This window comes from Crotalus tigris, unplaced genomic scaffold (assembly GCF_016545835.1).
Source record: "Crotalus tigris isolate CLP2741 ecotype Arizona unplaced genomic scaffold, ASM1654583v1 scf7180000017828.1554129, whole genome shotgun sequence".
Classification (NCBI taxonomy): Eukaryota; Metazoa; Chordata; class Lepidosauria; order Squamata; family Viperidae; genus Crotalus; species Crotalus tigris.
Genome location: NW_024096658.1, coordinates 155,982 through 168,747, shown reverse-complemented (window position 1 = coordinate 168,747; position 12,766 = coordinate 155,982). Strand labels below are relative to the sequence as shown.

Here is a 12,766-nt window from a genome sequence, read left to right as displayed (position 1 = left end):
GGCTGGGGACCCCTGCTTTAGAGCACTCTCTGGGCAGTTTACAATGTCTGCCTATTGCCCCCAACAATCTGAGTCCTCATTTTATTAGCCTCAGAAGGATGGAAGGCTGAATCAACCTTGAGCCAATGAGGATCAAACTGTTGGGCAATAGGCAGAGTTTGCCTGCAATACTCCATTCTGGCCACTGTGCCTCCAAGGCTCTTTAAAATTTCTTTGGAGACATTGCTTTGAGAAGATGTAGCTGGTACACCAGGCAACAATGAGATGGCTAGTGAGACAGCACCACCAGTCTATTTTAAAGTTGCTGCATTGTTGCCACTAAGTTTTGGGCCCAAATCAAATTCTTGGTTGTCACTTTTAAAGTTCTACGGAGTACAGCACCAGGCAGTGGTGGCCAGAACTGAATCTGCTATCCAGCCTAGGCATCTATAAAGAATTTGCTTAGATTCCATGAGACCTTCTCAGAAATATCTTCTACTTTGTGGAATTCCTTCTTCTAGAGCAAGGGTGCCAAACTGCCGCCCCGCGGGTCGGACATGTCACGAGGAAACCGCGCCCACCCCATTGCTGGCAATGGTGAAAAAGTTCCAATATGTCACGCAACATCACATGACGTCGCGAGTTTGACATGTCTGTTCTAGAGGTAGATGTAGCTCCCACCTCGCTCACATCTCTGAAGTGGTGCCTTCAGCTTGAGCTGTCTTGGGGGTGTTACAATAGTTTGTATCTTTTTCTTACATTTTTTTGCATTAACTTTAATTTTTATTGTTCACTGCCCAGATTATTTTGGGCTTCATGCTGGCCAGAAATGCAATTAATAAATATACATGAATACTTCAGGTTTATTACAAGAATAGCTCTTGGAGATTGCAGCAATTCAATCAAATGATATAAAGCTTAAATAAAATCATTTTGCTACCCATCTGTACATTTCCATCCATATATTTGCAACCCCAATTTGGCATGCAAACTAGTAGGGTAGGAGAAACTGCTGGCAATAGAGTTTACTTCCAAGAAAACTGCAAGGTAAAATTGTTTGGTGAACCATTTATACTCCGTTCACCCCTCTCTTTTCTTTCTTTTTATTCTCCCAGTCCACCCAGTGGAAACTCAAGTTTTCAAGTCATTCAGAGAGGAAGGCTGGAGTTTACTGCAAATGCCCCTGCTTGATGGGGTCATGCCAACTGGAGCTCCCAGGCACCAGGATTTTAAATTTCTGCACAGATTTAAGATCCCCGATGTGTAAATGTTGCTGAATAAAAATCATGTTGCTGTTTTTAATATTCCAGAAGGAATCTCATTATTGCAAAATGTATTTGGTAGAAGATCTTGGGGTGACATGGGGGCAACTTTTAAGGCAATGAAGCTTACATACAGCAGGGTATTGAAGACAGCTGCAAATGGAGTCACACCAATGCCTCCAGCTATGCACAGGCTGACTTCATAATTGAAAGATTCTTCAAAAGGGCTCCCAAAGGGACCATCGACATGCAGCCTAGAGGAGAAAAGAGGAACATTTTTAAGAATCAATTAACACAGTTCTTTATCCACCTGTCTGAGACGATATAGGTTCTCCTGCTCGAGCAGGGGGCTGGACTAGAAGATCTCCAAGATCCCTTCCAGCTCTATTCTATTCTATTCTATTCTACACACACACACATATACATCTATAAATATATACACACACACACTATATGTATGTATGTATGTATGTATGTATGTATGTATGTATGTATATGTATGTAGGTCTTTGGTTATTCGGGTTTTCTCCCACGTAAAATTGGAAGTGTCTTGGCGACGTTTCGACGAAGTCTCATTCGTCATCTTCAGGCTGGTGCTTTCGGCTTCATGCTTCTAGGAGCAATGTTCTAGGAGCACATTGCTCCTAGAAGCACGAAGCCGAAAGCACCAGCCTGAAGATGACGAATGAGACTTCGTCGAAACGTCGCCAAGACACTTCCAATTTTACGTGGGAGAAAACCCGAATAACCAAAGACCTACATACAAACACACGCGAAAACCTCAGAAAACATATATATGTATATGTATATGTATGTATATGTATATGTACATACATACATACATACATACATACATATATATGGCTGGCTGAGGAATTCTGGGAGCTGAAGTCCACCAGTCTTAAAGTTGCCAAGTTTGGAGACCCCTGGTCTAGACCAACTAACACCCTTCTTTCCAATAGGTTGGAAGTCTCTAATGAGAGGCCATTAAAACTTGGAATCCAGGGGCTTCAGACCACAAGAATGAAGAACATCCTACTGAATCCGTCCAATGCCAACTTCTGTTTCTCATAGTAGCTAGCCAGGCATCTTTTGTGGCTCATTAGCCGATGTGGCTGTTTATTTCCCCATTACTTTCACCTGCCATTGTTATCTGGAAGTGTGGTCTCTCTGACCTAGAAAGTGTGGGAAGTCAGCCCCCCCAGAGAAGAAAATATTAAAAAAGCAGAAAAATATATTTCCTCAAAGGATCTTAAAGAGGCAGAAAAGCATGCCCAGTTTTCTTAATAGCCCCAAGTCTCCCTCCCCCAAGCAGAAACCAGCTCTGTACAAATGCAGATGTAAATAATCCAGGAAGGCTGGAGGCCCCCAGCTAGAAGATTAAGAAGAGAAAGACACCTAAAATCCACATAGCCCACCCAAAGTCTAAGACAGGACATAATAGGATTAACTCACAGATGCCAAAGGGCAAACCCAGACTCAGGTCAGAATACATGACACAGGAAGTACAAAGCCTCAAACAGGAACAGGAAACAACTCCAAACAAAAGGCTCCAGAGGGTATAAAAACCCACTCCCTACATGTGCTCTCTCTCTTTTCTTCCAGACTCATCTTTCTATCTGCCTCTCCTCTTCAATAAACCGCAACCTTCTTTCTAAAGCAGTCGCCATGTAGTTTATCCCTGGCTTGGACTGAACCATGAAGAAGACTTTTCCTTCAACAAAAGAATATGTCCTTTCAAGGAATATAACCTTTCTTGCTATTGTCCTCTGTGAATTTATCCAATCCAGTTTTCAGAAATGGTTGCTTGATGAGGTTGAAAACCCTTTGCCAAGTGAAATTATTTAAGACTCCTGCCTGGAAACCAGAATGTGAAAGGGCCCCAAGCATGGATTTCAACATCTTGCCATTGTCTTGCATTTAACAATGCTTAGATATTCATGGAATTTCAAAAGAGCTTTATTGTAGGAGGTTGTCATGGCTGAGAAAACCAAGGCCACAGCCTCCTTTGTCTCAGAATACAGACATTTAAAATGGCGACAAGGGGATTAGAACTGTTACTTCAGCCAAGTTGTTCAAATAAGAGGCTTTTTTTAAAAAAGAAAAAAAAAGAAAAACACTGTAAAAGAGCCTTGAGGGCTGTTAATTATACAAGTGTAAAAACTCCAGACAAAGAGCTAGGCTCCGTTAACTACTGCGGGGTGAAAAGAAACAAAAAAGGAAAGCCTTGTGAAACAAAATAAAACTTTCCAAGGTGATAACTTCTTTCAGGGACTTATAAGTTAGTCCTTGCTTAAAAAAACCATTTGCTTAATGATTGTTCAAAGTTACAGCAGCCTTTGGAAAAGGTGTTTCATGGCCTGTGAAGCACTTCCAACTGTCACAAAATGTCATAATATTCCCTTGGGCAGTCATCACGCGATTGCAATCTGGGTGTTTGGCAACCAAGTCACACTTTACAACCAATGGCTAAGTGCTCTGTGCGACCAGATTGCCAAGCACCCAGACCAGGGGTAGGCAACCTTGGCTCTTTTATGACTCGTGGACTTCAACTCCCAAAATTCCTGAGCCAGCCATGCTGGCTCAGGAATTCTGGGAGTTGAAGTCCACGAGTCATGAAGGGGCCATAGTTCCCCCATGCTGGCTCAGGAATTCTGGGAATTGAAGTCCACAAGTCATAAAACAGCCAAGTTGCCTACCCCTGACCCAGACTGCAATCACAGGACTGCCCAGGGAAAATACAGGTATTCTCAACTTACAACAATTCATTTTGTGACTGTTCGAAGTTACAACGGCACTGAAAAAAGTGACTGATGACCGTTTTTCACACTTACGACTGTTGCAGCATCCCCACAGTCACGTGATCAAAATCCAGATGCTTGGAAAGTGATTCGTATTTATGACGGTTGCCGTATCCTGAGGCCATATGACAAACAGAGTCAATGGGGAATCCAGATTCACAACAACCGGGTTACTAACTTAATAAATGCAATGATTCACTTAACAACTGTGGGAAGAAAAAATCATAAAATGGGGCAAGCTCACTGAACAAATATTTCACTTAGCAACATAAATTTGGAGCTCAGTTGTGGTCATAGCTCGAGGACATGTGTGCATATGTATCAAAATAATGCGCAAAATTCCACTACATTAAGGACAATTATTTCAGAAAACATATACATTTTACACTGGAAAATAGGTGCATGTTTAGAAACAAGTGGAATGAGTATATATTATTGTCTATTTTTTTTTTAAAAAAAAGAGAAATCTGAAGTTTGATGAGTCAAACATGGCATATTTGCCAAAGGAGAAGCTGAGAGAAACCAGTAACTAACATATGGATTATCCCATTATTATAATCCAAACCTGACATTCACTCATCCTTATCAAAGGTTACAATAATCTTCCCAATCAACTTATAGACTTTCCTTCCTTATTGATAGTTATCAATCTACTCTATCAGTCATGTCTCCTCTGAAGGCTCCATGCTATGAAAGGCAGAAATGAACTACCATGAGCATCCTGGTGATACATTGGCCACTATGGAAGACAAGAAGCTGGATAGGTAGCCTTTAATCTAATTCACCGGGGCTATCTTACATTCCTCAGAAATCCAATTAGTTTCCTGTGTTTTTTTCTTATCACCGAGATTTTACTGAATGTCAGTGAGGTGTCCTTTTCTATGCCCAGCTCTAGTTGCACAGCAGTCTCATTGACTGTGAAAACCTTTTCCTCTGAGCATCGTTTTCAAGGAAATAGACTAGTGCCAGTGATGGCGAACCTTTTAGAGACCGAGTGTCCAAACTGCAACCCAAAACCCACTTATGTATCGTTGAGTGCCGGGTGGGTGTGGCCACTGGGTGGGCGTGGCTGCGGTGGTAACGGCAGACTGGGTGGGACTAAAAAGTTCAATCAATCAATTCCAACTTTGCGAGATCTTTTTTTTCATGCGAGAAGTTGAAATTGATTAAGTGAAACTTTTTTTTTTTTTTGCACATGACAGCAGAGGCCTAAAGCGAAAAGGTTTTATAAAACCCAGCTGAAGGCGTAGGACTGGGGTGAGGGCGCGCATGCCCATAGAAAGGGTTCTGCATGCCACCTGTGGCACGCATGCCATAGGTTTGCCACCACGGGACTAGTCTAAAGCAGAGATCCCCAAACCTTTGGGCACCAGGGACCAGTTCCGTGCAGAAAGTTTTTTTTCCGCAGACCGGAGGGTGTGTGGTTTTGTGTGCTGCCTGTATCTTGTGGATGGGGCTTTGCTTGTTTGTGTGGACCAGATGCTGGTGTGCCACGGCCTGGTACTGATCCACGGACTGGGGGTTGGAGACCCCTGGTCTAAAGGATGTTTTATGTTACACCCTTTCCTTCTTTTGGGGTTATAAACCTTACTTCTTTGGATGTTTGTTAGTATGGTATTAATGTTTTAGTAAAAAGTCCAGGATATATAACCCAATGGGATTAAATTGCTTGATGTTGAAACTGAAAGAAATATATTTTACAGCTGTGTTTTTAAATCTTGGCAGCTTTAAGACGTGTGGACTTCAACTCCCAGAATTCCCCAGCCAGCAAGGGTTCACAGGTCTTAAAGCAAGGCTGGCTGGGGAATTCTGGGAGTTGAAGCCCACATGTCTTAATGTCTCTAAGTTTGAGAAACATTGTTAGTTATAGTGCGATTTTGTTTAATCAATATGCATGAGGGCAAAGCTTCTCTGCAGACAAATTACTTTTAACAAACAGAACAATTTTTTCTCTTTTGGAGCATGGCATTCATAACCTCTAGAAAAAAAATCTGGCCTTTTTGTAAATGATTTTCCTTATTTTAATTTTGGGAAGAATGAATGTAATGTGTTGTGTTTTGCGGCTCACCTCTGTTTTTTTAACTTGGTCTTTTCATCAATAATGAATGGCTTGTTCTTACTTCATAATTGTGGAATTTTTAAAATAGAACTACCAACTGCTTTGGATTTGATTGTCACTGATGTATGCAGTTGAGGTGTGCAACAATGAAGATCAAACAGTTCAATCAATTAATAATTTAACTTGTATCCAGCCTTTTCTTTTAACAGAATAATAAAGTTGGAAGGGATCTTGGAGGTCATCTAGCCCAACCCCCTGTTCAAGCAGGAGACCCTATACCATTTCAGACAAATGGCTGTCCAGTCTCTTCTTAAAAACTTCCAGTGTTGGAGCAGCCAAAACTTCTGGAGGCAGGTTGTTTCACTGATTAATTGTTCTCACTGTCAGGAAATTTCTCCTTAGTTCTAGGTTGCTTCTCTCCTTGATTAGTTTCCATCCGTTGCTTCTTGTCCTGCCCTCAGGCGCTTTGGAGAATAACTTGACTCCCTCTTCTTTATGGCAACCCCTGAGATATTGGAACACTGCTATCGTGTCCCCCCTAGTTCTTCTTTTCATTAAACTAGACATACCAAATTCCTATAATAGTTCTTTTTATGTTTTAGCCTTCAGTCCCCTAATCATCTCTTTGAAACTCTGATGGACTCAAATATAAATAAATTCCAGTTTTTTTGCAGTGAAATTTCCATCACAAGTTCAGAACCTCACTAGATGTAGCAAACATCATCCAGCATGTTTTAGCATGCTCTAACAAAACGAGGTCAACTCATAGGGCAGCTTATAATGATTACTACTGGTGAAACATGTTTCTAACATCTCTACCAAAAAGTTTTCTTCCTTCTCTCTTTTTGCCAAGTGAAACTAAGGCCAGAGGTCAGCTATTATCTCTTTAACCCTTAATGACTTTGCTCTTTGTTAGGATACAAAAGACTGCTGAAAAATGTGCCATTTTTTGGTTTGTTTTTAATCTCCTTAGAGAGCAAAGCCTAGCATTCAAGTACAGTTGAAGCTGTCCCATTTTTCTGATAAGATTGCAAAGTGGGAAAAGGGTCTGAAAGAATAAACCATACAGATAGTCCTCCACCTACAACAGTTTGTTTAGTGACCCTTTGAAGTTGCAAAGGTGCTGGGGAAAAAAATATTTATGATCATTTTTCACCCTTACAACCGTTGCAGCATCTCCATGGTCACGTGATCAAAATTCAGATGCTTGACAAGTGACTCATACTTACAACGGTTTTGCAAACTTCTGACACGCAAAGTCAATGGGGAAGCCAGACTCACTTCACAACCATGTTACTAACTTAACAGCTGCAGTGATTCAGAATAACAGGCTGACAGAGTTGGAAGGGACCTCGGAGGTCTTCTAGTCCAACCCCCTATTCAAGCAGGAAACCCTGTAAGATTTCAATCCATCAGACTAGATCTGGATTCACTTAACATCTGTGGCAAGGAAGGTTGTAAAATGGGGCAAAACTCACTTAACAATTGTCTTGCTTAGCATCAGAAACATTGGGCTCAATTATGGTCGTAAGTCGAGGGCTACATGTAGTCAGCCAAGTGTTCAGATTGAATTTGGCATTTTTGTCCACCTATTGAATCCTTCCCAAGGATCTGGGATGGGAAGATGTGGGCTGTTGGGTGCTATTAAAGATATTGTCGCAGAATGAAAGCCATTCTGAGTGATTATGTTATGATGATGTTTGTTGCCATCACTTGGGCAGGTATCCAATCAATCATGCTTTGTTACCGTACCAGCCAGGTTGCATACAGTCTGTCATCCTTCCTACTCACACCTGCTCTGCTCAAGGCAAGAAAAGTTTTAACCTGGGAGCGCATACATCTCCCCTCTAACCACAATGGTCAAGACATTTCCAGCAAACTGGTTTGATGACCTGGATCTGATCTCATTGGCGGCTCAGCCTCTTTGGCATCTGTCAAGCGCGTCTGCCAGCTGTCCTGGTATAGCATGTTCAAAGACGAGAAACCTCTTTTGCTAAGGGGCAGATCCAGTGGTGGGATTCAAATATGTGCATAACTGTTTCTCTGCGTGGATGCCCCTTCCGGAAGTCTGTTCTGGGCCTGGGCCTCCAAGGTCCAGAAAGACTTCCGGAAGCCATGTCCATGCACTTCCAGCAGGCTGTTCTGGGCCAGGGAAACCTCCTCTGAGCCTCCAAGGCCCAGAACGGACTTCCGGAAGTGGCATCCACACACTTCCGGCGGGCCGTTCTGGGCCTGGGAGGCCTCATCCAAGCCTCCGAGGCCTAGAACGGACTTCCAGAAGCGGCGTCCATGCACTTCCTAAGGGCCATTCTGGGCCTTGCAAAAAAAGGGCTAGGGCGGGCTTCACTGGGCGCCATTCAACCAGTTCACCGAACTCAAAAAAAAAAAAAAATAGCTACTGGTTCTACCAAACTGGTATGAACTGGCTGAATCCCACCACTGGGCAGATCACTAGATTGCTAGCCAGAGGTGATCAATGCCTGAGCCCTGGAGGGACAACTTGGACGGGCACAAGAATGAAGCAAGTCTTTGATTTCCTTAGCCCAGTGATGGCGAAACTTTTAGAGACTGAGTGCCCAAAAGCTGGCCCCACCCCTGCTCTGCCCCCATCCCCCACCCCACCTGCCCGCAGGGCCACTCACCGTCTTTAGGACCCGCCGCAGATCGCCCAGCAGCACCATGGCAGCTACATTCTCTGCCCGCACCCCGCAGCATAACTGTGCGCGATGGGGCGTGAGGGCAGAGTCTGGTCTATGCTGCCTGGCTGCCATGTTCTTGGCTGTACTACTCCACGTGGGCCACACTCGGGGGTGACTCTTCTCCACGAGGGCTGCTGGTGAGGAGGGAGTCATGGGGGGAAGCAAGGCTGGGGCAATGGCACGTGTGCCCACAGAGAGGATTCCGAGTGCCGCCTCTGGCACCCGTGCCATAGGTTCACCTGCACTGCCTTAGCCAAAGCAAAGTTTTTCCTTCCCCTTGTGTCTTTTCTCCTTAAAAAGTGGCTTCCTTTCCTTTTGTTTTTTTACTTCTTTCCACTTATTCAACCAAACTGAACCGAGAGAAATTTAAAAACGCCATGACAGTTGCCTATACAGGTAGCCCTCGACTCTCGACCATTCGTTTAGTGACTGAAATTACAACGGTCACTATATATACCTACATTTACAAAAGGATGTACTAAGGCAGTGTTTCTCAACCTTGACAATTTTAAGGCATGTGGACTTCAACTCCCAGAATTCTACAGCCAGCCAGCCTATCTACATAAGCTCCCTTTGCTTCTTTACTTCTTAGTTCCAGGTTCTCTCTGTTTCCTTATCTGAACCATTTAATTTAGAAACCGTGAATTTACCTGCAGAATTAACTTCCTTTTTGTTCAGATCGGCAAATAAATGCAAGGCTTTATCCGTTTTAAAGGTAAAGTCTCCTTCAAAACTGGCTCAACTCCTGATGGTTTATGGACAAATCCGTTCAATGTTGTTGGCCCCGGTAAAAGTGCTTTGCTCTCACCGTCTTCTAAAATATTTTTTTCTCAATTTCCCAATCTAGCCACAAACCTGGCATCCCTTATTGGTTTCTTTTCCAAATCCTATCCTGGTTACTTTTGGGATCAGAACAAGCTGCCACCTGGAGAGATTTAGCACTTTTACAGACTGGCTGAACATTTGTCAACGTTGACTGGCAGATGGTAAGAAAGATGTCAAGTTCCCTTCTGTTTCTCCACTGTGCCTCCAGGTATACTGTAATTACTATATCAGTGGGTAAAATAAATTGCTGAACATATATTTCTACATGTGGCAAGTTGTGTCGCAGTCAAGGCTACAGAATTTTTGCTGCACGGGCTGCTCGAGACATCCTAAACCAGTGGTTCTCAACCTGTGGGTCGGGACCCCATTTGGGGTCGAACGATCATTTCACGGGGGTCGCCAAACAACGCAGCCCGCCATTTTTTTCCCCCTGTTCCTTAGCTGTGCTACTCCCTTTTATTCTATTGGCTTTTGAAAGCCAATAGAATAGACTCTCTTGAATAGAGTCTAATTCTACTGGCTTTCAAAAGCCAATAGGAATTGTCCAGGCTATCTCTGCCCTGCTGAGCCCGCCAAAAGTCCCATTCTGCAAACGGTGCTGTACCAGTTGAGTAGTCCTCAACTTACGACCGGTTGAGTAGTCCTCGACTTACGACCGGTTGGGGTCGCGGCATTAAAAAGGTTGAGAACCACTGTCCTAAACCAATGTTTCTGAACCTTGACAACGTGAATGTGTGTGGATGTCAACTCCCAGAAGTCCCTAGCCAGCAGTTGCCAGGGTTGGACTAGAAGACCTCCAAGGTCCCTTCCAACTCTGTTATTCTGTTAACAGAAAGGGGAAAATCTTTTTCTGTTTCTTTCCCTTGAAAACCAGACCTCTCTGGGGGGACTTCCAAAACAAGGTTCACAGTTATCTTCAATATACAATACTGATCTAGAAGGGTTACTTCTTTTTCTTCTCCTTGTGTGGGCAGCTGAAGAATTTAGGAATGGTTACAATTTAGGAATGCAGATAATGCTTTGCCTACAGATGGATCTTATTCAATTCTTCAACATCTGTCGGCAGGTTTGAAAAAACTTTCCATCTGGAAGTTTGGAGAATAGTTGCTGGTGAAAGTTGAGCTGAATGGACTAAAAGTGACATGGATCAAAACTGTCATTATTTTTAGATATAGTTTTAATTATCTTTGCTTTAACAGAATAACAGACTTGAGATTGACCTTGGAGGTCATCTGGTCCAACCCCCTGCTCAGGCAGGAAACTCTATATCATTTCAGACAAATGGCTGTCCAGTCTCTTCTTAAAAAATTCCAGTGTTGGAGCATTCACCACTTCTGGAGGCAGATTGTTCCACTGATTAATTGTTCTCACTGTTAGGAAATTTCTCCTTAGTTCCAGGTTGCTTCACTGCTATCATATCACTCCTAGTCCTTCTTTTCTTTATTTTATTTTTATTTCTGACATGTTTCTGAAAAAGTGGAATTTTAGGGGTTTTTTTTTCCATAAAAAAAGCAAAACAGAAAAACAAAAGCAGAAAATTAATCCTTCCCCTTACAAGTCATTTGGGGATACCATTTCTGGCGCAGGAACACAATGGAGTAAAAATACTGCATTATATTTTAAGCAGGGAACGGATGCCTCAAGAAAAGAATCTGTTGGTGGGGCAAAGCAAGTGTTTACTCATTGTGTGGGCTGTTGATAAAAATAAGATGCTGTAAATGAAGAGAGGAATTCCAGATAGGAACAGATCTGTAAGTCCTCATGTAACTTCAAACAATGTGTAATTCTAGCTCTGAATGACAGAGTCTGAAATTTACAAGAACCTAACCTTAAGCATGTGTTGGACAGATGTGAACTACTTGCACAAGAAGCTCCCAAACTTATATTCAATGGGGGGGGGGGAATCCAAAATTATTCTGTAACAAATCAGTGTTTTGATGCCAAATGTTGGAGGGAATAGAATAGAATAGAATAGAGCTGGAAGGGACCTTGGAGGTCTTCTAGTCCAGCCCCCTGCTCAGGCAGGAGAACCTATACCAGGGGATCTTCAAACTTGGCCCTTTTATGACTTGTGGACTTCAACTCCCAGAATTCCTCAGCTGGCTCAGGAATTCTGGGAGTTGAAATCCACGAGTCATAAAAGAACCTAGGTTGCCTACCCCTAGTATAGGGTCTCCTGCTTGTGCAGGGAGGTTAGACTAGAATAGTGGTGGCGAACCTATGACATGGGTGCCAGAGGTGGCACTCAGAGCCCTCTCTGTGGGCACATGCGCCGTCGCCCCAGTCCTAGGCCTTCAGCTGGGTTTTATAAAACCTTTTCGCTTTAGGCCTCCGCCACCATGTACAAAAGAAAAAACAAAGATTCAATCAATCAGTCAATTTCAATTTCTTGCAGGAAAAAAAAAGATCTTGCAAAGTTGGAATTGATTGATTGAACTTTTTAGTCCCACCCAGTCTGGTGTTACCACCACAGCCACGCCTACCCAATGGGCCACACCCACCCGGCACCCGACGATGCATAGGTGGGTTTTGGATTGCAGTTTGGGCACTCAGTCTCTAAAACAGTGGTTCTCAACCTGTGGGTCGGGACCCCATTTGGGGTCGAACGACCATTTCACGGGGGTCGCCAAACAATGCAGTCCGCCATTTTTTCCCCCCTTTTCCTTAGCTGTGCTACTCCCTTTTATTCTATTGGCTTTTGAAAGCCAATAGAATAGACTCTCTTGAATAGAGTCTAATTCTATTGGCTTTCAAAAGCCAATAGGAGTTGTCCAGGCTGTCTCTGCCCTGCTGAGCCTGCCAAAAGTCCCATTCTGCAAACGATGCTGCACCAGTTGAGTAGTCCTCGACTTACGACCGGTTGAGTAGTCCTCGACTTACGACCGGTTGGGGGGTCACAACATTAAAAAGGTTGAGAACCACTGCTCTAAAAGGTTCCCCATCACTGGATCAGAAGACTCCCAGGGTCCCTTCCAATTCTGTTATTCTGTTATATATCAGATTGACTTATAGGGCAACTTTTAGTATTTCATGTTAACTTCATGCCTCCATTTCATCCCATTTGAAAGGCCTGTTTCAGGGCTCAGCTGCCACCCCATCTAGGACCGACATTCAAAGTAATTTGCAATAAAATCTCTTCTT

The 12,766-nt window shown here is 43.3% G+C and overlaps 1 protein-coding gene across 1 annotated transcript in view; it reads right to left on the bottom strand.

Annotated features, from left to right (window-relative positions):
* NOX4 (NADPH oxidase 4) overlaps positions 1–12,766 on the bottom strand; it is a 118,253-nt gene that overhangs the window by 18,008 nt on the left and 87,479 nt on the right. Inside the window, exon 14 of the mRNA XM_039342950.1 lies at positions 1,376–1,495. Coding sequence (XP_039198884.1) covers positions 1,376–1,495 — 120 coding nt within the window. The remainder of the gene's footprint in view (positions 1–1,375; positions 1,496–12,766) is intronic.